The sequence below is a fragment of the Urtica dioica genome, chromosome 6 (assembly GCF_054948205.1).
Source record: "Urtica dioica subsp. dioica isolate 48M chromosome 6, U.dioica_male_clone48M_v1_H2, whole genome shotgun sequence".
Lineage (NCBI taxonomy): Eukaryota > Viridiplantae > Streptophyta > Magnoliopsida > Rosales > Urticaceae > Urtica > Urtica dioica.
The window spans coordinates 5389352-5414264 of record NC_142761.1 but is presented as its reverse complement, the minus strand read 5'-3'; the positions used below and the strand labels follow the sequence as shown (position 1 = coordinate 5414264).

Here is a 24913-nt window from a genome sequence, read left to right as displayed (position 1 = left end):
TTCGACCGGTTCTCTAAAGATAACAAACTTAAATTAATGAATTAGTTTAACGAAAATTAGGTAGTTTATGTGAAATTAATTAATTGGTTATGGATTGAAATTGAAATTGGATTTAATTTTTATTAGAAATGAATAAAAATGTGACATTAATTAATTGGTTATAGATTTAAAAATGCATAAAAATGTGAAATTAATTAGTTGTTTATAGATTTAAAAAAGAATAAAAATGTGAAATTAATTAGTTGGTTATGGATTATGTATTTTAATAATCGAACCACTGAGGTTCGATTTATCGTTAGTTTTACGATGTTTCTATGCAGGTTTTAAAGTTAAAGGCTTGATGCCGGGTTGTAAAGTTTATAGGGGAGGTTCTGCCGAAATTTCGGTAGGATGATTGTCAGACGACGATGATTGATCGATAGTATATAACGTTTTTCATTTAATAACTAAATTAACATATTTAAATTATTACGAATGCATAACTAAATAAAGTTTGTTTTGAATTTCATATGGCTACGGCTACAGGAGCCGGAGGCAGCGGAGACAGGGATGACTACCTATCCCGTCTCCCGAATTATTGCGAGTCGGTGCCCGTACGCAATGGCGTCGAAGAAGCCGACGAGGATATCGAACCCGCCGTACCATGCAGAGTTTCAACGCCAGCAGAAGAGCGTTTCACGTCGAGGCGGGGGAAAACGAGCGGCGGGAAGCCGAAGCAAAGGTCGCGACTAGTGTTTTATTACATATTTTGTATATAGTAGATTTTTATTTACATATTTGTCGATAATCGAAATCGTAACCGTATTTTATATATAAGTTCATTTCGATAATATAATTTGATTTTTATTTGATTTTTCATTTTAGAATTTCATAAACGAAAAACAAAATAAAAAATAAATAATTAACGACGATAAAAATTAATGATTTCAAAAATCGAAAAAAATTAATAATTAGTGACGACAAAGTCGTCGCTAATTATTAAAAAATTAACTTATTAGCGACGACTTTATCGTCGCTAATTCGCGCGCGAAATTAGCCCGCGCAAATTAGCGACGATAAAGTCATCGCTAAATAATTTAAAAAAACTCCTCGTTTAAACATTTATGGACGAAAAAATCGTTGCTAATATCGTCGGTAAATATTTAGTGACGACTATTTCGTCGCTAAATATATTTAAGCACAGACATTTAGCAACGATAAAAATCGTCGTTAAAATCGTCGCTAAATAGATTTAGCGACGATTAAGGGGTTATTAGCGACGGAAAAAATCGTCGGTAATGGTGAGATTTGTTGTAGTGATAGCTAAAAATCCAGTCCATCATGACAGAACGAAACATATCGAGATCGACCGATACTTCATCAGTGAAAAGATTGAAGGAAAAATTATCGATATGAAATACATTCCGTCAGGTCTTCAACTCGCCGACATTCTCACCAAAGCCCTTCCTCGAGCAACCTTCTCCGAGCTATGTAGCAAGCTTGACCTCCTCAACATATACAGTCAAGCTTGAGGGGGAGTGTTGAAATCAAGCTCATCAGTTCGCCCTCTCGTGTCACCTCGCCTAAGCTTCATCTCGTCAATTCGTCTAACCTAGGCTTCACCTCGTCACCTCCTCCTTCCTCCTGACAAGCGTGCCTCGGGAGTCCTCACTCCTTGGAACTCATCTCACACGGGAAATGTGTTACATTTATTTGTCATCTATTTTATATGTCTTGTTCTCTGTGTAATATTTATTACTCTCTATTTCCTAGGTAGAATTATTACATGTATTTATTACACTCTCTTGTATTCACCATATGTATAAATAGGTGATACAATTTCATATCAAATATAAGAAATATTCAAAAGTCTCGGAACACTCTCTCTCATTTCCGATTATCTCTCTCTTTATCATTTCTACACATTTATTACCTCTTTTTGATGTCTCTTCTCCTTCTCAGTTTTTTTCCTTTTCTCTCTCTCTCTCTCTCTCTCTCTCTCTCTCTCTCTCTCTCTCTCTCTCTCTCTCCCTTATGAAATGGGTATCATCAAGCCATAAATTCAAGTTAGAGAGGGCTAATACGCGTAAAAAAAAAGTTGATAGGGGACTGATTTGTAAATTTTTTTGGTAAAAAAATGTAAAACAAATTCAAAAAGGGCAAAAATGCAATAAATAAATAAATAAATAAAATTGAGGGGGTGCTATAGCCCCCCTGACTCTTTACTGGCTTGGTGCCTGGTGAGTCAGTCATACCCATATAATTTTTGGGAATGCCACCTGGGTTTAGTTACGCGGTTTGGTCTTTAGTTAAGTACGTCTAAGAGCATCTTTAATGGTTTAGCTAAATGTATTAGCTCTATTTGCCACATAGATTTTTCTAGAGCTAAATAGTTAAGCAACTAGCTTAATAGAGTCAATTTGCTTAGATTTGCTTAGCTAAATCAATAGTCAATATGCAAAACAAGGGTTAAGCAACTAACTAAACATTTTTTATATTTACAAGCAAATCCCTATAATCGTTAAGCAAGAAACCAATTAAAGATGCTCTAAGCTAGCTTTACACGTACGCATATCTGGGTATGGTGAGTCAATGTGGTGTCCCACTGGATTTGAGAATAGCATCCGAATGGTTATTATATTACCAGACATATCTAGATTATAGATACACGTACGTACGCATTTCTGAATGGTTAAGGTGGTTATATAAGTGATACTCACTTTTCCTTTTCGCATCAATTTTTTCTTTTTAACAACGATCTAGAAAGTTGTGTACATGGATTCAGATAATAAAAATAAAAATAAAAGAAAGTGGTGCTTGTTCGAAACAAGATTTCAAATGTCATTGTCGTTGCCGTTTCGAACCTTTTGATTTACGGAAAATCGACACGCCGACGAAAAATCGAACGGAAATAATGTAGAAAAGGGCAACTGATATGCCGTTTTCAAATGCCGCTTTTGATGGAAAACCGACAAGCCGAAAGAAAACCGAACGGAAAAAATGTGACATAATATATTAAAAATATACATATATATATATATATATATATATATATATATCTTCAATTTTAAATTTGTAATGTATATATTATATCTTTGAAAGTTTAATTATATGTATGTCTAATATATTTATTTTTTTGACAAAATGTATATATTCCTTTACTCTATATATGTATATATACATGTATTTAAGAGAAATGTTTTAAAAAAGCAATAACTATCTTTTAAAAGATTGTTGGAAATTCCCATAAACTCTCCCATTTTTACTATAAAAAATTAGCCCAATGCCAATAACACATCAGGAATAGAATGACTTGTGTTTAGTTATGTCATGCGTTTTACACTATTGTAATTGTGGCCATCAGAATAGCCCACATCCAACGGTGAAGAATAAACGTGTCGAAGTGGATATAAAAACATATTTTTGACCTAGTTGCTACTTGCCTCAACTCTTCAACACCATCTGCTGCCGAAATCTAGTCTTCTTCTTCTAGAATAGTGTTTGTCACTAAGTTTTAGTCAACTAGAAAAAAAGATTTTTATAATCCCAAACCATTAAAATGAGTTTCAAATTTAAAAGTGATACATGCCCCAGGTCTATGTGAGGGGTGCTAGAAATGTCGGACTCGAGTTGACCTCTTAGCTTTGTCGCCGTCGACGTTTTGCATCTCTAACTCTAGTAAAACTTCCAATCTCTCCAAACCCTTTCATATCACAAACAAGATCTAAATCTCGGAAATTAGGATTTAAAAACGAAATGGAAATTCCTTCTCACCGGACGAATTTCGCCGATTATTTGTTGAATTTGAACTGAGCTGAGACGATTTCAAGGAATTTCGCCGATTCTCTTGGAAATTCGCCGGCAAGTTCTCCTTCTTCGTTGAATCTGCCTTGCCGAAGTCGTTTTTTTTTCTTTTCTCTGAAAATTCGTCGACATTCGTGGATTTTATGCAGGTTTTATATTACAACTTCAGCGAAATCAACCGGTCGTTTAACATGGAAACGGCATGTCGTTTCCCCGAATTTCCAACGACACAAAACGGGGAAACGACATAAATGCTAGTCGCCGGCCGTTGACCCACCGAAAAAGAATTTCAAGACGAAATTCCTGGAAATTCGGTGACATTTAAATCCGTGGTTCAAAATACTATTTTCAATACAGTTTCGATCAAATGGACGAAAAATCGAATAAAAATGTGGAAAAGGACATCTCATTTGTTGTAGAATATGTTAAAATATTAGTTGTGATACTCTCAAAATATGATTCACGTTAGTATTTATTAATATATATATATATATATATATATATAATATTTGGAAATGGTATATTTATTAATATATTATATTAGTTATTATTAGTAAAAGGATATTATATATTATATATAAAGTAAAAAAAAGGCGGACACTCACAAAACACCGTTCAATGAACATTGTTTTATTTTTTTAGAAAAACTTGTTTCTTAAGAAAAGATAAGAGATTGGACCTTAAACAGAAGTAATGTTCATTCGTACCAATTTTTTTTGTTAACAGAAAAATAAAAATGTCTCCAAAAAACTATAAATATATTTTTTTCAAACCTAAATATTTTTTAACATGTCCTTATATATTTCTTCCACCAGACTAAAATATATTAATTATTCCGCATCATAGAGGGTGACATATTGCTTGTAATATATATTAAAAAGACCAATTATAAATTTAAAAGAATATATATATATATATATATAATAAAAAATATATAATAATAGTTTCTTATATATAATAAAATATAAAAGTACATCATTAGCTATTATAAAAGTACACCATCGTCTAATAAAAAAAATAAAAATAAAAGAACATCATCGTGATTCGTGTATACAGCTATATTATTATTATACACATCTAAAACCATAAATGAAGATGTATAGTTTGTTTGTAAATTATTTATTGGAGCATTGAAGTAATAGTAAAAAAAAAACTAATTAAATTTAGGGCACTGTAGCGAAATAGCCAAAATGAAACTATGAAATTTGTTTTTAGCCTATGTTTCACAATTTTTAGGGAAATAGCCAACAGACTTATGTGGCAATAATTAAGGTCTGATTTATCCTTATTTATTAACAAATTCGTCACTTTCTCTCTCCTACTTTTTTCCTACACTTTTTTTACATAAAAACTTCAAAAAACCATATCTATCTCATATGAACTCGAAATTGAGTGATTCTAAATCCTACAGATTCGTGACGACGAGATCTTCAAAAATAGATCCATTGTATTTGATGAAAAATCATGTTTAATACCATAGATGTAGAAAAATCACGTTACTACCTTAAATATGGAAATAACTGGAAATTTTTGAAATTATAAAAAAAAATGGAAACGTAACTATGATGCATTAAACATAATTTTTCATCAAACACAATGGATCTATTTTTGAAGATCTCGATGCCACGAATTTGTAGGATCTGAAATCACTCAATTTTCGAGTTCGTATGAGAAAGATACGAATTTTTGAAGTTTTGATGTAAAAAAAATTATTTGAAAAAAATAGGAGAGAGAAAGTGACGAATTTGTTAATAAATAAGGGCAAATCAGACCTTAATTATTGCCACATAAGCCATTTGGCTATATCCCTAAAAATTGTCAAACATAGGCTAGATCTAAAATCACATGTTTAAAGTGGGCTAGTTACTTACCAATCTCTTAAATTTATAATCATAAAATGATAAGAGTACTAATTACTTATGTTTGATTCGTATCACAAAAACATGATAAATCACACGCAAAACAGAATAAAATAAATTAAAATGAACATAATATCAACATGAGAATATCAGTTAAATATTATAATGTATATTTATAAGCATCATATAACTTTATAATAAGTTGATTATAAAAAAAAAAACCTTTCAAGGAGAGGAAATGGTTAGAGAAAGAGAGAGCATGGAACATAAAAATAATAATAAGTTAAAAAGGCTAACAGTCTTCAAAAATATAAGAGGAGACAATCTATTCAGGGTTCAATAAATAATTTATTTATTTATTATATTTGATTTTAGTTTAGAATTTGTATTTATTATATTTGATTTTTAGATAGGTATAAGTTTGTTTATCATATTCTTAAGAAAAGGAATATGGTGGAAGAGAATAGGACAGGAGTGGTCTTTGGTCTTTAGTTACGTAAATGATAGGCCCATGTGTGTCTAAGCTAGCTTCAAACCAAAGTTCGAAATGTCGTTTTCGATGCCGTTTCGAATCCTCTGATTTACGGAAAATCGTCACGCCGACGGAAAATCGAACGGAAAAATTGTGGAAAAAAACAAATGATATGCCGTTTTCGATGAAAAACTGACATACCGATAGAAAACTGAACGAAAATAATATTGCAAAAAATATGATATATATATATATATATATATATATATATATATATATATGTATCTTTCAACATTTAAGTTATAGTAATAGGAATACATTTAGTACATACATAGAATATCTAAGTTTGATATCTCTTCTGCTTCTCAGGTTTTTTTTTCCTTTTTGCGTGCGCGCGCGCGTGCATATATCTCAGTTTTTTAACGCCCACCCCGCGTTGGGTCTATATGCCAATATCACTATAATAAAAGATTGAAAAGTTCTTGAAGAAAAATGGAATGAAAATATTAATAATTTTTTTTATACATGTAAAACCATAAATGAAGATGTATAGTTTGTTTGTAAATTATTTATTTGAGCATTGAAGTATAGCAAAAAAAAATAACTAATTAAATTTATACTCATAAAATGATAAGAGTACTAATTACATATGTATGATTCGTATCACAAAAACATGATAAATCACAAACAGAATAACATAAATTAAAATGAACATAATATCAACATGAGAATACCATTTAAATATTATAACGTATGTTTATAAGCATTATACAACTTTATAATAAGTTGATTATAGAAAAAAAAAAAAAAAAAAAAAAAAAAACACTTTCAAGCAGAGGAAATGGTTAGAGAAAGAGAGAACATGGAACATACAAATAATGATAAGTTAAAAAGGCTAAGAGTCTTCAAAAATATAAGAGGAGACAATCTATTTAGGGTTCAATAAATAATTTATTTATTTATTATATTTGATTTTTAGATAGGTATAACTTATAAGTTTGTTTATCATATTCTTAATTGGTGTTTGACTTTTTGTCTGCATATTATAATATGGGAAAGAAAAAGAAAGGGCATTGTAGCGAAATAACCAAAATGAAACTATAAAATTTGTTTTTAGCCTATGTTTGACACCTTTTAAGGAAATAGCCAACATGATTATGTGGCGATAATTAAAGTCTTATTTACCTTTATTTATTAATAAATTCGTCATTTTCTCTCTCCTATTTTTTTCCTACACTTTTTTTTACATAAAAACTTCAAAAAACCATATCTATCTCATATGAACTCGAAATTGAGTGATTCCAAATCCTACGGATTCTTGATACCGAGATATTAAAAAATAGATCCATTGTGTTTGATGAAAAATAATGTTTAATACCATAGATGTAGAAAAATCTACCTTAAATATGGAAATAACTGAAATTTTTTGAAATTATAAAAAAAAATGGAAATGTAAATATGATGCATTAAAAATAATTTTTCATCAAACACAATGGGTCTATTTTTGAAGATCTCGACGTCACAAATTTGTAGGATTTGAAATCACTAAATTTCGAGTTCGTATGAGAAAGATACAAATTTTTGAAGTTTTGATGCAAAAAAAATTATTTGAAAAAAAATAGGAGAGAGAAAGTGACGAATTTATTAATAAATAATGGCAAATAAGACTTTAATTATTGACACATAAGTCATTTGGCTATATCCCTAAAAATTGTCAAACATAAGTTAGATCCAAAATCACATTTTTAAAGTGACTTAATTAGTTTCAAATCTCCAAAATAAATTAGAACACGGGAGAGTAGATACTGTTTGACTTATATATATATTGAGCAACGTCTAAATAGAATTAGTTACAGAACGTGAATGACACGCGACTGAGAATGATAGGCGCGTGTGCGTCTAAGCTAGCACTGAGATGTCGCGTGTGGGACCTTAGCTTCACACGTACGCATATCTGTTTTTCTGTAGGTAAGGTGAATCAGTGTGGTGTCCCACTGGATCTGCGCATAGGAATCTTACGTGAATGATCAAGCCGGTTATATAAGTCACGTAGCTACTTTTCCTTTCCACATTAAAAAAAAAAAAAAAAAAATTAACAACTATCTAGAGGACCGATTTTTCGGGAGAATCGGTCAGAAATCGGACGAGAACTGACGAACTACAGAGGACCGAGAGGGTAAAAAAATACACCGTTTTCGTTTCTAGAACTCGGTCGGAACTCGATCGAACCGGATCAGATTCCTTTGAACCAGTTCCCGAGTTTGATATAAAGGATTTGATCTAAATTTTCGGGAAACCTACCTTCTCGAATCTGAAAAGGGTATATCCACCGCATATGCACCGGGCCGCCGTGCAACGTTTCCTCTGGTAGATGCATCGCCACGTGAACCATGATCGTGAAAAAAACAGGTGGAAATATCATCTCAAGCTTACATAAGATCTCGACGATAGACTCTTGCGCTTTTTCAAGATCTTCGGCTCTTAATGTTCTCGAACTTATCAACTTGAAAAAGTTGCAAAGCTCAGTGATCGTATCATGTATTGGCTGTGGCACAAAAGGGCGAATACCAACAGCCAACAATCTTTGCAAGATCACGTGGCAATCATGCGACTTCAAACCTATGAGCTTCCCATCAGTTGTCACATTTTTTTAAATTCCCAGCGAGACCATCGGGAAATTTGACAGATTTTAAGAACTCTGTAAATCGTTGTCTCTGCTCAAGGGTCAAAACGTACGACGCTCGCAGTTTGTAATACCCACCCCCATTTGGTTCCAAGTGCAAAACGGTCTTGATGCCCAAGTCCATCAAATCAAGCCTCGCCTTCTCGGTGTCATAGTTCTTCTTTTCCAAGCTGAGCATCGTCCCGAGAAGATTCTCACACACGTTCTTCTCTACGTGCATCACGTCCATGTTGTGTTTCAACTGCAACTCAGACCAGTACGACAACTCGTAAAAGATGCTTTTCTTGGTCCAATTCAGTTCGCACTCAGCTCGCTTTCGTTTTTTTACCTACAGAGGCAGCGTGTTTGCCAGTAGTCGTGCAAGAAACACCAGCCAACTGAGCGAGTATGTCTTGCGAAGTCAACTTCTCGGGTTTATTTCGTTTCTCGTGCTTATCTTTGTAGTGATCGTTGCTTTTCCTCAATCGGTGACGCCTTTTCAAGAATCGACGATGGTCGTAGTAGACGATCCTGTTTCTGACTTTAGGGACGGCGTGTCAAAGTTGCGCGTAGGGCAAGCGAGATACCCCTGGCCGCTCCATCCCGATAAATACGATCTAGCCGGAAAATCGTTTATCGTCCAAAGTAACGCGGCACGCAACCGAAACACTTCATCTTTGGCTCCATCACGAACGCGGACTCCATTCTCCCACAGTTCTTTCAGCTCTTCAACAACAGGCTGCAAAAAAACGTCCATATCTTTTCCTGGTGAATGAGGCCCCGGGATCAGAAGCGTGAGCATCAGGTACTCTTTCTTCATGCACAACCAAGGCGGCAAGTTGTACGCCATAAATACTACAGGCCACATGTTGTACGATAGGTTCATATCCCCAAACGGGTTGAATCCATCCGCAGCTAGCCCAAGCCGCACGTTCCGAGGCTCTGCAGCAAAGCCTGGGTATCTCTCGTCCAAATTCTTCCACGTTGTACCATCCGCAGGATGTCGTAGAACGCCAGCTTCCCTGACGCGATCTCTTTCGTGCCACTGCATATGAAGCGCCGTGTGTCGAGATGCGTACAGTCGCTTCAATCGATCTTTCAAGGGAAAATATCGCAATATCTTTTGCGGTATCTTCTTACCAGTTGGCTTCCATCTACTCTCGTTACATATCGGGCACACGTCGACGTTCGCGAGATGTTTTCGGAATAGGACACAGTCATTAATGCACGCGTCGATCATCTCGTATCCCATGCCGAAACGCTTCAGCTTTGCTTTTGCCTCGTAGTGCTTCTCCGGTATTCGATTAACGGCTGGATGAGACTTGCTCAAAAGCTGCAGCAGTTCTGTGAACGACTTGTTCGTCCAATGGTTCGTGACTTTAAGGTGCATCAACTGAACCAAGAATGACAACGACGAAAACTCCTTGCATCCAGGGTACAATTCCGCTTCCAACTCGGTGAACAAGTCTTCCACTTGCTCCTCCGCACGCACCTCGTTCGGAGCCGGCTCCGTAACACCATCGAAATCCTCGTGATCTCTTATATCCTCCACAGCAGCATGTATTCCTCATACTCCTCTCTGGGCTGTTTCTCCGATGGGGACTTCTTCAAGATGACCGACGGAACGCACGACCTCGCCATGATGATACCATTCTGTGTAGCCCGAGGTAAACCCTTTGTTTAGCAGATGATGCCTTACAACCCTAATGTCGTGCCATCTCACGTTGTTGCAAGGCTTGCAAGGACATCGATATTCGTAATTATCGTTCGGAAATCTTCTTGCAGCGCGGATAAATTCATTAACTCCGATTTTATACTGCAAGGACAACCGATTGTTCTCGGTGATCCAATCTCTACTTGGATTGGACATTGATTTCGCTAAACGAAAGGGAAAAAGAACAATTATTAAGAGTTGTTGCTAAGTGACGAAGACGAATGAAGTCGATTACTTATTGCTACGGGACAAGAATGAATGAAGATGAGATTATAAATTTTATGTTATTTGAAGTCGAATTGAAAAAATTAGGATTTTGAGAATAATAAGCTGGAAATCATCCAAAACTATCCTAATAATCAACTAAACCCTAAACAGAACCTCCGTGGCTCGTTTACAACAAAAATACAATAATCTCAACTCATTTATAAAAAAAATATGTGAAATAAAACTAAATTATACAATAACATAACTAATTTTAATTTCATGATTAACAATTTAACACATATTATTAAACTAATTACAATTTCAATTAACCGAAACTAATCAAAACTAAACAACCTAAACATATTATTAAACTAATTACAATTTCAATTTGACAATTTCAATTAACCTAAACTAATCAAAACTAAACAACTTAAACATATTATTAAACTAATTACAATTTCAATTAACCTAAACTAATTAAAACTAAACAACCTAAACATGTAAATATTAAACTAAACAACCTAAAACTAATTAGAACAAATTTCAATTAATAAATTAATTACAAACTAACTAACTAATTCATTACAAATCAATTACAAACTAACTAACTAATTATAAACTAAACTTCTAATCAAAATACTAATCAAATTATGAAAAATACCGGTCGTCGGAGGGGTTGGTCGGAGGGGCTACAGCGGAGGCTCGGGAGTGGTCGGAGGGGCTGCAGCGGAGGCTCGGTCCTGGTCGCGAAGGGGCTGCAGCGGAGGTGCCGGCTCGGTGCTGGTCGTGGAGGGGCGGCTGGTCGGAGGGGCTAGTCGGAGGGGCTGGTCGGAGAGGCAGCAGCGAAGGGGCTGGTCGGAGGGCCTGCGCGCAGCGGAGGCTCGGTGCTGGTCGCGGAGGGCCTGGTCGTCGGAGGGGCAGCAGCGCGCGGAGGGGTTGGTCGCGGAGGGGATGGTCGTCGGAGGGCTGGTCGGAGGCTGAGAGAGAGAGTGTCTTAGAGAAGGTGTTAGAGAGAAGGCGCTGGTCGGAGTGGTGGCGGCGACGGAGTTCGGAGTGTAATGGTGGTCGGAGAAATTGCAGGAGATAAATCGGAGAGAGAGAATAAGGGTTTTGGGTCTTTGGCTCGGATAGAATGAAAACCGAGCAGCTTCTTAATTTATATAAAACTTTGAATTTGGGTGCGACTTTGTCGCACCCAATGACTTGTGTCAGTGCTTTCGGGTGCGACAAAGTCGCACCCAATGATATTTGTAAAAAAAAGGGGGGAAGTTGGCCGCGGAAAAATTTAGGTCATTTAGGTGTGACTTAGTCGCACCCAAATTCACAAAAATTCGCGAAAATTTTCCAGCGCTTATTTGATTTTTGGGTCCGACTATTCGCACCCGAAAGTCTTTTTGGGTGCGACTTTTAGGTGCGAAAAGTCGCACCCAAAAGTCATCCGCGCCGGAAAACTATATATGTAATAGTGATTATTTGAGGATATTAGATCAAGCATCATTGTGACCATCATAAACAGCCTCGGCTAGTACATCGTAACGGTCCTTAAACGACGCATCTATCCAAACCAAAGCCTGTCCAGGTCGTACACCTTCTGCAAGTGTATAATGCTCTCACCGAGTGATCAAACTTCACTCATGTTCCACATATATGACTTTAGATAAGGCTTTCTAGGCGCATATCAGTCATCGACCAAGTTTTAGTTCACCGTCCGATCTCGGATGCCCAGCATGCGATTCAGTTTGATACAGAGACTATGGATGATAGTTGTTATTGATTCTGAATGTTATCAGACCTCGACCCACTAATCATATGATGCTAATAAAGTAATTTCTTATCTTATTTAGTAATCATAATCTTCTAGGGGGAAATATTCCTAACAGAACGCATGTACAATTCTATTAAGATGTTATTTATATTTTATTCACTTATTAACTATATTCGTATTGACTACAACTACGTGGTGGGAACTATACGAGAATCATACACCTAGTTGCAGAAGCTGGCAAGGCAAATCCTATCGCAAACGACGTCCTCATCTGTCTGTGAGAGGAATTGTAGTACGTTTGCTTTGATCCACACGAAGCAAGGGAACCGTTTGGCGCACTCAACGCTCGGCAAGCTTGTCTTTGCAAGCTACAACATGAAGTTGAGCTTGAGAGATAAAAGAATGAGGTATGCAGATGAAATGGAACCTCTCAATCATCTTGACATCATTGAAAATGGCTTTCGATAGATCACGCGCGGATAATGAGGGCGACGATGAGCTTTACCGTTGGATTTTGATCCAGTCCACATGGATCGCGCTGTCAACTTGCCCGATTCTTTGGAGAAATCTCATGATCGGGCAGAAGGAATAAACATCAAACAAGTATTGAGTGACGAATTCGGAGTTGATACCCGTGATCATGATTCCGATGATAGTGGTAATGACCACATTTACTCTTGTCTTTATTGTTTTAATACTTATGGTTCGAATGATTATGTGTGACAGCGGCAGGTAGTCGCATAGGCATCAATATTGAAGTGGCTGGTCGTCACACAGGGGCAGCGGGTCACCACATGGAGGCGGCGAGTTTCAATAAGGGGGCGGCAGCGGCGGGGAGCAATCCAGGGCGGAAGGATCTCAATATGGGGACAACGGGGAACAATACAGGGATGAGCCCTTCAATCCGTTCATTTTAGCTCCGGGAAGTGGATGAAATTAAGGAAGGAACCAAAGAGGTATGAAATATGCGATGTCAATGTCGTCTATTAGTACGTTGATATGATGACTTCTGAATTTGACACATTTTCTCTTACACCTAGCAAATTTGAGACTGGTTATCCAATGCAAACGGCATCATACGACGCTTACGAAAACCAGTCTTACTCTTCCTACCCTTTGTAAAATATTTGTCTGAATACCCATCGGTTTCCCACATTTTTTGTCGGTTTCCTCTACGGTAAGCGGTTTTTTGCCGGTACCGATTTCATTTTTTGTCTTAATACCCATCAGTTTCCCATCTGGTAAGCGGTTTGCCCCCAAAATTGAAGTCCCGGTATGATAACGGTAAGGCCAACCTTGATTCAAATTAAAAATAAAATAAAAAGAAGTGATGTGTATCAAGGTTCGAAATGCCGTTTTCGACGGTTTCGAGCATCTTGATTTACAAAAAATCGTCAAATCGAACGAAAACAATGTGGAAATGGCAACTTATATACATATTTATTCACGTTAGTATTTATTAATATATATATATATATGGAAATGGTATAATTATTAATATATTATATTAGTTATTATTAGTAATAGGAAATTATATATTTTATATAAAGTATAAGAAATGGTGACACTCACAAAACACTGTTCGATGAACAGGGTTTTGTGAATTTTTTTTCAAGAACAACTTTTTTTTTATGGAAAAATAAGAGATTGAACCCTAAATACAAATAGTGTTCATTCGTATCGATTTTTCTTTATCAGAAAGATAAAAATATCTCTTAAAAACTTTAAACACATTTTTTTCAAACTTAAATATTTCTGGACATGTCTCTACATATTTCTTCCTCAAGACTAAAATATTTAATTATTTCGCAGCAACGCGGATGACATATTGTTTGTAATTTAATTAAAAAGAGCAATTATAAAGTTAAACGAATATATATATATATATATATATATATATATATATATAATACTTTCTTATATATAATAAAATATAAAAGTACATCATTAGCTATTATAAAAGTACACCATCGTCTGATAAAAAAAATAAAAGAACACCATCGTGATTCGTGTATACATCTATATTATTATTATCATTATCATGTTTTTGCTTCAAATTATTGTTATTATTATTATTATTATTACTTCTATATTGACCAAGGTTCGCAATCCCGCGGGTTCCGACCGGGTTCCGGTCGGGATCCCCTGAACCGGAGAGGACCGGGACGGAAGTTACATAAACCGGTCCCGTGAACCAAACCCGGTCGAATCCCGGTCGAACCGGGCCGGATCCCACAGACCGGGTCTCGTTTTGGGTATAAATAACTTGCCCCAAAATTCGCGAAACCCTTATCTCCCGAGGAACTGAGTTGCGCGTCCCGTCCTGACCGGGTCCCGTCGACTGTCTTCGTGTTTTGCTCAAATCTCGGCCAAATCCCGTGAAACCCTTCGAGTCTGTCCTTCGTCCCGCCGGATCCAGTCTCGGAGAGGCCGATTTTGTCCAGATCCCGGTGAACCGAGAGGTACAACCCGAGTTCTTCAATTTTTGGGAATTTTTTTTCAATTTTTAGTTATGAATTGTTGATTATTGTGATTATTGTCATGATGAAGTTGAAATTAGTGATTATTGTCATGATGAAGTTGAAATAATAGTGTTGATTACAATTAATTTGATGATTATTGTTATGGTTATGTGGATGATTATTGTGGTGATTTTTTTGTTGATTTTTGTTATATGATTATGAATTGATGATTAGTATTAGTGTAAAGTTAATTTGATGGTGGTTACGTTGATTGTTGTTAATTCACATATGTATTGATGATTATTGTAGAATTTTAATTAATTCCGAGATTAAAATGTTGAATCGAATTGATTATTATTACGAGGTATGGCGTCCGACCCGACATACAAGTATTGCGACCCCATCGAAGGACGAGCACGTGCATACAAATGCAAGTTTTGCGGGCACATCATTGGAGGTGGTGGAATCACACGTGTGAAGAACCACTTGGCGAACGTGGACAAGACAAGAAGCGTTAAGTTTTGCGACAAAGTTCCTCCTGAAGTAAAATTGGAAATGCAAAATTTACTCCACGAGAACTTTGTAAAGAAAAAGCAACGTCAGACTCTGGGTGAGTCGATACGAGCAGACCTCCGAAAAAGTCTAGGGGGGAGTCGAGACTCTGACGAAGAACAGGAACTTCGTCGCGTAATGAAGAGGTCACGAGAGGCACAAGCTGCCGAACAGTGGCGGAAGGAACGTGAAGGTCCCGGCGGATCCTCAGGAACTCCTCCAACGACCGCACCGTCATTGTACCGGAGCGATAGTGCGCGACAAGGGAGGGTTGATGAAGCACAACCCGGCATCAAGAAGAGATTGGCCAAAGCCATTGGCCGATTTTTCATTCACTCGCAAGTTGCCGCAAGCAAGACAGTTGACCATCACTTCCTGAACATGATTCATGTTTCCGGTGAAGTCGGTAAGTAAAAAACTTTTTATATCGATTTTACAAATATAAATTGCAATCTTTTGTATGTGATGTTGATATATTGATATTATTTACCTGTAGGACCGAATGTCCCGGTGCCCAGCCCGAAAGACATTCATGGGTGGATACTCGACGAAGAGGTACGAGACATGCGAGCGTATGTCGAAGAACAAAAGGTCAAGTGGCAGACGTACGGATGCACTATCATAGCCGATGGATGGACGGGACCCACGAGATTAAGCATAATAAACATTATGGTTTATTGTGGTGGGTCCGCCGTACTCGCGTCCTATTAGTCTTAGTCAGGAGACCTACGATTATCACTTTCGTACGTGGTTTAACACATATTCTAGTTCCATGACGTGGTACCAATATAACATGATGGTGGATGATCAACCACGTCGCAGATCTAGGCGACGCAGATTTTAACCCCCGAGGCACTCCACTTATAATTAGTGTGTTTTATCGTACATGTTGTAATAATTTTATACTCTACTTATGGTATTTTATGTTTAACAACTCAGTTTATGTTTGGTATGAACCTTTGTTTGAAGTATGAAGTATGGACTATGAAAACTATTTTTATTATTGTAAAATGTTTGTCTGAATCCCCCTCGGGTTCTTACATTTTTTGTCGGGTTCCTCTCCGGTAAACGGGTTCCTACCGGTATCGGTTTCCTTTTTTTTTCCTGAATCCCCCTCGGTTTCCTCTTCGGTAAGCGGTATCCCCCTAAAATTGGGGCCCCGGTACGGTAACGGTAACGGTAAGGCGATCCTTGATATTGACTACTTATAGAAAGTGTACAATTAAAAATGGGGTCCAACTGTCTAAATCTACTCTCTCACTTCCTTCTCTTCGTCTTCATCATATTAATATATAACAAAAAAAAAAACTCTTCAAACCACTATTAAAGACCAGACCACCATTAATATTGAAGGTCTAAAACTTTTTAAACTTATTTGCGATTCTCGATATGGATATGAGAATTAAGCTTTTTCAAAAATCAACCTTCTTCTTCTTCGACGACTTTATGGGCGCCGACGACAACTATGAGAAAGATACGAATTTTTGAAGTTTTGATGCAAAAAAAATTATTTGAAAAAAAATAGGAGAGAGAAAGTGACGAATTTGTTAATAAATAAGGGCAAATCAGACCTTAATTATTGCCACATAAACCATTTGGTTATATCCCTAAAAATTGTCAAACATAGGCTAGATCCAAAATCACATGTTTAAAGTGGCCTAGTTACTTACAAATCTCAATAATGGATTATTAAAATATTAAAGTTCTTCTAAAATTAATGAAATAATTATAACGTATATAATTCGATGAATATTTTTGTCCTTGTGATTAAATTTGTATAAAAATGATAAACTGTTTATAAAAATTGTCAATTATTGAATGTAGAAAGCCGTTCAATAATTGTCTATTTTTTTCCATGTTATTTATTTATTAAACATTACGTCTTCTTCAATAATAAGTTATGTATTCATTTTGAAATACACTCTCGGCTCATTAAATAAAGTATTTTTAAGTAAAAATTATAATAAATGAACGGATGTGTATTGGCCTCGTAAACACATGACTATTTATAGCCAAATATGAGCCACAATCCCATGATCCACGAAGTGTGGCACCACGATCTCCACCACTCATGACACTCTCTCTATTTATCTTTATTGTTTGGTAGAGTGGATTTTAATGAGGATGGATTAATATAGATGGATTTGGGTGGATGAATTTGTAGTTTATCTTGTTTGGTATATATAAAGTAGATGATGAAAAGACTTGTAAGAAGGATTTAAATCCGTGGAACCCACATAAAATTCATCCCCTCTAATTTGGAAGGATTGTGAGAAGGGAGAGCTTATTTGTTTTATTTTACAATAATAACTTTGTAAATTGATGGCAATTTCGTAATATATTTCTTTTATCTCTCTCATACTTCTCTTCAAAAAGTTTTCTATATCTCATGCTGAATGAAAATTGTTATCTACTATTCCAAGGTCTTTCACCGTTATCAGCTTGTATTCGCAACTTATAACTTGATAAAATATCATTGACATTGCTATTTTGATTTAGCCTTGAGTTATTAATCTTTTGAATTTAAATTACAAAGAAGTTGCAATATTTTATAATTATACGTGATTCTGCATATGTATTTGGTTTTACTTTGCATGCTCTATATCACATATCTATCTATATATACATGTGAGTGGGTCTGTATATATGTATATATACGTATTAGTACAAATATATTATATTTGTTGTAAAAATTAGACGCCTGATTCTTGGTGTTGTACAAGGATACAAAAGTAATTTTAATATGTAAACACTAATCATTCCTCTCTTTTATTTATTTATACCAAACAACAAATGGATGGAAAATAATTTTTCATCTCATTATACCAATCAACTTTTGAGAAAATTACAATCTATCACTTTTCTTTCCTTCATTTTCCATCTTATTTAATCCATCCACTAATTTTTCCCTCTTTCCTACCAAACAAAGCCTTATTGTCACTCATGCCTAAAGGTGACAAAAGGGCTTGGCCGGACCGGTCCGACCCTTCTTCTTCAAGCCCAAACGAGACCCGGGTTCAGGCACGACCCAAATCTTTTCATTGGAGGGCCGGACCGGGTCGGGCCTAAAAATATGACCTTAGGCCCAACCCAGGACCAAACCCTCGACCCTCAGAGCCGAGGGCCGGGCCCGAGCCTGGGCTTTAAAATGGCTTAAGTTGGGCCTTAAAAAACCCAAATTATAATCATAATAAAATAATATGAAAATATTTTTAAAAATTCAAATAAATACAATTTTAATCAAAACAACAAATATGTTAGTAAAAAACATTAAAATAATTAATATAAAATTAAATTTATTTGTCAAAAGTATATTTTTATACATGAACATAAATTTCAAATAAAAGTATAATATTATTTTATTTAAAAAAGGTTGGGCCCGAACTAGACTTAATTATGATTCGGACCGGGTTTTTGAAGTTCCCGGGAGGGGCCGGGCTTGAGGGCCTATACCCTAAGCACAGTCCAGGCCTTCATGAAGCCTGGTTCGACCCGATCCTTTTCCGAAAAAGGTCAGATCGACTCAAAACCTCTAAGAAAAAAAGGTCGGACCGGTTAACTCACGGACAGCCCGACCCAATTGACAACACTACTCACGCCCAAGTCATTCCTCTATATCCGAGGATGATTTTTGGGTCTAAAAGTTTTTAATCGGTAAAAGTATTATCTCAAACATAATATTCAGTAGTAATTGTTCATGAATTTTTGTATTTTACTACAAGAGTATCGTGTTTAATGGTTTTACCTCGAAAATAATGTTATGAAGTTGTAATTTATTTATTTATTTTTATTGATGTTTACAAGTCGCTTGCTTTTGTTTGACTCTATTTAAGTTAATTCCGCAAAGTTTTCCATTAAAAGACAAACACCTGACGGTCCAGCCCAGACCAAGCCCTCAGCGGGCCGAGTAAGGCCCAAATCAGGATGCATTCACGTGATTTCATTGATCCACGTGGTTAGTCAAGGAACAGCGTAACATACCGTAGTCCATACACAGGATATCACTCCTCTTTTTCTCCTCCAGAACCTGCCTCAGTAAAAATAAAATCTAACAGAGAACTAGCTTATTCGAGCGATTTCATTATTCACTTAAAATTCAAAAGTCCAAGATTTCAAAAAAGTAATAAAAGTTTCTTCTCTGTCTCTCCGATATCAAACCCTAGAATTCGAACACTGAAACAGAGCTTCGTCGTTGAGGACGACAATGGCGAGCTCGGAGGCGGGGTCGCTGAAGGACCAAGGGAACGGGTTCTTCAAAGCCGGAAATTTTCTCAAAGCCGCCGCGCTGTATACCCAGGCCATCAAGAAAGATCCTAATAACTCCGCTCTTTACAGGTTTTGTTCTCTGATCTCTCAACGAACACTTTCTCTTCTTATTTTTCGTAGTTGCTTTTAGAGTGAAGTGAAGCTTGGCTATTTGACATGAACTTAAATATGTATTTGGTGCAATTTTGGATTAGTGAAACCTGTAGTTGTAAGAAGAATTGGATTGCCACAAAGCTAGAGTACTCTCGAAATGTTTATGTTGTTGATCAAAGCATCTAGAAAAAAATGGAGTATCTTAGTGAGCTTCAATGGCGGTATCAGTGGAATAAGAATGGGCTAACTCTGGAATTTTCACTTTAAATCTCTCAGATAATCATTTCTGTGATCGGTAATAATATGCAGCAATCGTGCTGCGGCTTTTCTGCAGTTGGTTAAGCTCAGCAAAGCACTTGCTGATGCCGAGAAGACTATCGAGTTGAGCCCGGAGTGGGACAAGGTAATTCTCGTCTAAGCTGTTCTTCATCGATACCTTTTTACGATATCGATTTTGATAAATGATTTTTTGTTTTTCTTGATGTGCCATAGTCTGATTTACTTGCAGGGTTATTTCAGAAAAGGATGCGCGCTAGAGGCCATGGAAAATTACAACGATGTATGATATGCCTAGTGGTTGTTTTGTTTTCTCGATTATTGTCTCACATGTACTTGGAGAGTGAGCTTATAGCTGTGATTACACATTGCTGATAGCCATGGTGCTTTTGTGTTATAGGCTCTACCTGCCTTCGAAACAGCTCTGCGATTAAATCCTCAGAGTACAGAGGTATCGAGGAAAATCAAGAAAATTTCCCAGCTGGCGAAAGATAAAAAGCGAGTTCAAGAAGTTGAGACAAAGAGAACCAATGTTGACATGGCAAAGCATTTGGAAGATGTGAAAACTGAATTGGTAATCTTCTTCGAGCAAATGCTAATGATTCTCTTTTTCTGTCCGTTTTTATTTTTATTGCTGTGTACCCTTGAATGAACTTTCTTGCTATTTCATTTCGTTAAAATGTTTTTATTATTATTTTATCTTAGTACACATTTAGTTGCTGCTGTTTTTGTAGGGTACTCGGTTGCCTTCCTACACGTCAAATGTACAAATTTTCAAACGTAATAAAAAATATTGTACTTCTGATGATATAAACCATTGTGCCTTTAGTCCCAATATGATGAGAAGGAACTTATCAGAATAACTATTTGCAGTCTGAGAAGTGTGGATCTCAAGAGGGTTGGGAGGAGATATTTCCATTTCTTGTGGAGACAATGGAAACAGCTATAAAGACATGGCATGAAACTTCAAAGGTCGACCCTAGAGTATACTTTCTTCTTGATAAGATAAAGACAGATACTGATAAATATGCTCCGGCTGTGAATATTGATAAGGTAATTCCCAATTTGCTGCTCCCCATTTTTTTTCCTGTTAATTGTGTTGCAGGTAATGAGAATATATTAGCGGATGCATCATTTTCATTTTACGATCCTTGTGGTGAAGATGAAATGTTAAAATTTTGTTTTGTGCTTTTTTTTTTACACAGGCCTTTGAATCACCGCATACGCATGGGAATTGTTTCTCGTTTCTGAGGCAATATGCCAATGATTCTTTCTCCAGAGCGGCTTGCTTGGTGACCCCAAAAAGTATCATGGCTTATCCGCAGGTAATTTTCAAGATCTTGACTTAAATGCAAACTGTAGCGCTGTAACGTGATCCATTTAGATTATGTTTGTGCCATTTTCCACACTCACATAGAGGTCGAATGAGTGGTTTCCTTTATTTGTAGGTTTGGAAAGGTCAAGGAGTAAGGAAGTGGAAACATGGGCAGAGCGATGGTTTCTTTGTTCAGTTTGAGTCACCTTTTCTTCGGAAGCTGTGGTTTATCTCTACTTCCAGCGAACATGGCCGAACACTGTGCAGGTACTTAATCCTTCTGAATATCTATTTGAAACTTCCCTTGCTCTATAATATAATGAACATAGACATGCTTTTACGCTAAAATTCCTAAAATTCATTTTCATCCAGATTTTATGTTTCCTAAAGTAATCAGAAGTAACTACTATACTATCTTAATTCGTTCATACTTGAATGCATTTTTCTTTTCTTTTCTAGGGATCCCGAAGGATTAGACATCGGTGCTCATGAAGTACTACCACGCCTGTTCAAAGAGAACTATCTTAGATAGCCAGCATGAGATGCTTTGGGAATGGGATAATGTTAAAAGAGAATTGACAGCTTGAAGTGCTTGTATTTTTCCCTCGAGTCGGTATGCAAGTTCTTCCAAGCTGGTAACATTTGGGAAGGGTTTTTCATTGTTTTCCCAGCGTGTACTCTGGAGTTTGAAGCTTGTTTGTAAGAAATTTTTGGGGTTTTCCGAATTTTTGGGATAGTACTCTTTGGTATGTTTGATTTTGGTGTCTCGGTGATTGTGAAAAAGTGTTTTCCCTCCTAAATTGAGTGGTCATTTCTAATCTTTGAGACTACCAAATGCTAAATTGAGTGGTCATTTCTAATCTTTGAGACTACCAAATGCTTACGTCTGCTTGCAGATCTTCATATATATGACATATTTTGTCACAATCTTGGTCTCTCCACATTGGTTTGTCGGAATATGAAATATTTATTCTTTATTGTAGTTACATAATTTGCTTGAGCTCTCACGAGAAACTACGTTTTACATATGCCACCATTCTTAAATTATTCTAAAATTACAAGAAGAATCTATTCGTTCTTCTTAACTATTGTTGAGTCGAATTGCTGACAGATAAAACATAAAAATTAACCGTTGATATTTGTATTACACATTCTCATCTTGCCTATTTGTGTCCAATGGTGTTACATTTGGCTTGTAGTTTTGTGTCATGAAGTTACACGCTGCAACAGCTTCTCCCACGGTGAGGTAGATCCACTCGTTACCGATCGCCTCCATCAACTTGGGACTTGTCAAGCTTCTTTATTACCTCGCTTCTCGGGTTTGCTACTACTAGCTGAAATCGCAGAGGTAAGATTATGAAACTCGAGAAATGAAGGTTTCAGCTATTAGGCGATTTTCTTTAAAATTTTATTATTTATACTTGGAGACCATTTCGATCGGTACTTTTCTCGGCCTCTTCTAGCATGCTAATCCCACTTGTATCGATGCTTCCGACAGCTGAGTTCAGAATCAGATTAAAAACAATCTCAAACAACATATCATGAAATAATTGTCTTGTACTCACAGCTTAGGTCAAGTATGACATATTTCAAAGTTGCTTCTCTAGAGGATTTCAGCAAGTCTTCCTCCTCGGAGACCCACCTCGAGATCCTGCGAAAATCGAAACATATAGAACTAAAGCTTAGTATAGTAAGAGTTTATCAAACATCTAGATAAAAGAACTCAGTTTGTCTATATTACCTTTCCCTCAAGTAGTTTGAGTTGGCAAAGTAAATAGACGCGTCGATTTGAAGAATGAGAACTCCGGGGATGGTCTTTGTGTTTGGGTATCGATCGGTGCTTCTGTATATCATGGTGTTTGTGTTCGGGTATGAGCATACACGAAATAAATTTCAAGTTAGTGCTCGGATTGTATAAGCACAACATAAAAGAAATTTCAGGTCAGTGCTTAGATGGTATGAGCAAAACATAAACGAAATTTGAAGAAATATCAAGTCTTTGCTCGTAAGTCAATAGTAAAAAGACTTAGATGAAATTTCATAAAAAAATAAGTGTAAGCTCCACGAAATAAATTTCAAGTTAGTTCTCAGATTGTATAAGCACAACGTAAATGAACTTAAAAAAATATCATGTCTTTGCTCATAAGTCAAGAGCAAAGAGACTTAAATGAAATTTTATAAAAAAAAATAAGTGTAAGCTTAGCTCTAAGGGTATGAGCATAAACGAAAGAAATATCAAGTTGTGCTCGGAAGGTATGAGCACACCATAAAAGAAATTTCAAGAAATATCTAGTCATTGCACATAAGTCAAGAGAAAAAAAAGACTTAAATGAAATTTCATAAAAAATAACTGTTAGATCAAAGCGTATGAGCATACAGGAAAGAAATTTCAAGTTAGTGCTCGGATGGTATGAGTACAACATAAAAGAAAATTTCAAATAACATCCGGTCTTTGCTCATAAGTCAAGGGCAAAAAGACTTAAATGAAATTTCATAAAAAATAAGTGTTAGCTCAAAGGGTATGAGAATACACGAAATATATTTCAAGTTAGTGCTCGTATGGTATGAGCACAATACAAAAGAAATTTCAAGAAATATCAAGTCATTGAACAGAAGTCAAGAGGAATAAGACTTAGATAAAATTTCATAAAAAAACGTGTTAGCTCAAAGGGTATGAGCATAATGTTAGGAATATTGCTCACTTGAAGATAATAAACATGAATGATTACTGAATTAGATAAGAAGTTTATTTTATTAGCATCATATAATTAGTGGGTTGAGTTCTGAAATCAGAATCAATAACAACTATCTTCCATAGCCTCCGTATTAAACTGAATCACGTGATGGACACCTGAGTTCGGGCGGTGAACTAAAACATGGTCGATGACTGATACATGCTTGGAAAGCTGTATCTAAAGTCATATATGTAGAACACGAGTGAAGGATGATAACTTTGTGTGAGAGTTCTGCACATTTGGTAAGTGTACGACCCGGACAGACTTTGGTTGTAGATGTGTCGTTTAAGTACTGCTACGACGCACTAGCCGGGGTCGCTTATGATGGTTACAGTGAGACTTGATCTAAATCCTGAAGTGATCAAGGACTTTTAGTTCATATCGCCGGGTTCTTTGACTCATTTCGTTAAAGGCTACTGAGACGCCGATTAAACTTATGTCTTGAGAATTTGGAATATGATCTGAGAAGAAAGTGGTTGACAGATACAGAATCTAGCCTTCCTGAAAGAAGGTTAATGTTCACTCACCTAAGGGTTGATTCCAGAATCGATAGATTGCTAGCACTTTCGAAGTAAGTAACGTTCAGAAGAATCTTTCGTTGGGGAAGCAACGGTGCTTAGGGTATATATGTATCAAGAAAGGTATAACAGAATAATTAACATTTCTCGATACGAGTTGAACCTGGAGGATCTTGATCACAAACTGACTAGAACAATGGACACTCGCCACGATGAGTAAATATAATTCTAGTA

General features: G+C 36.2%; 2 protein-coding genes across 2 annotated transcripts; both read left to right on the top strand.

The window, feature by feature from the left end:
* Positions 1–15290: 15290 nt before the first annotated feature.
* On the top strand, positions 15291–16187 carry LOC149393100 (uncharacterized). Its single transcript, XM_089617903.1, has 2 exons — positions 15291–15882; positions 15973–16187. The coding sequence occupies exons 1-2, from the start codon at positions 15291–15293 to the stop codon at positions 16185–16187; spliced, it is 807 nt and encodes a 268-aa protein (XP_089474029.1).
* Positions 16188–19591: 3404 nt separating this feature from the next.
* On the top strand, positions 19592–22403 carry TPR3 (Tetratricopeptide repeat (TPR)-like superfamily protein). The gene is made up of 8 exons (XM_089618458.1): positions 19592–19811; positions 20145–20238; positions 20344–20394; positions 20512–20685; positions 20985–21164; positions 21317–21436; positions 21560–21693; positions 21886–22403. Exons 1-8 carry the CDS (start codon positions 19681–19683, stop codon positions 21956–21958), a joined length of 957 nt encoding a protein of 318 aa, XP_089474584.1. The 5' UTR covers positions 19592–19680; the 3' UTR covers positions 21959–22403.
* The last annotated feature ends 2510 nt before the right edge of the window (positions 22404–24913 follow it).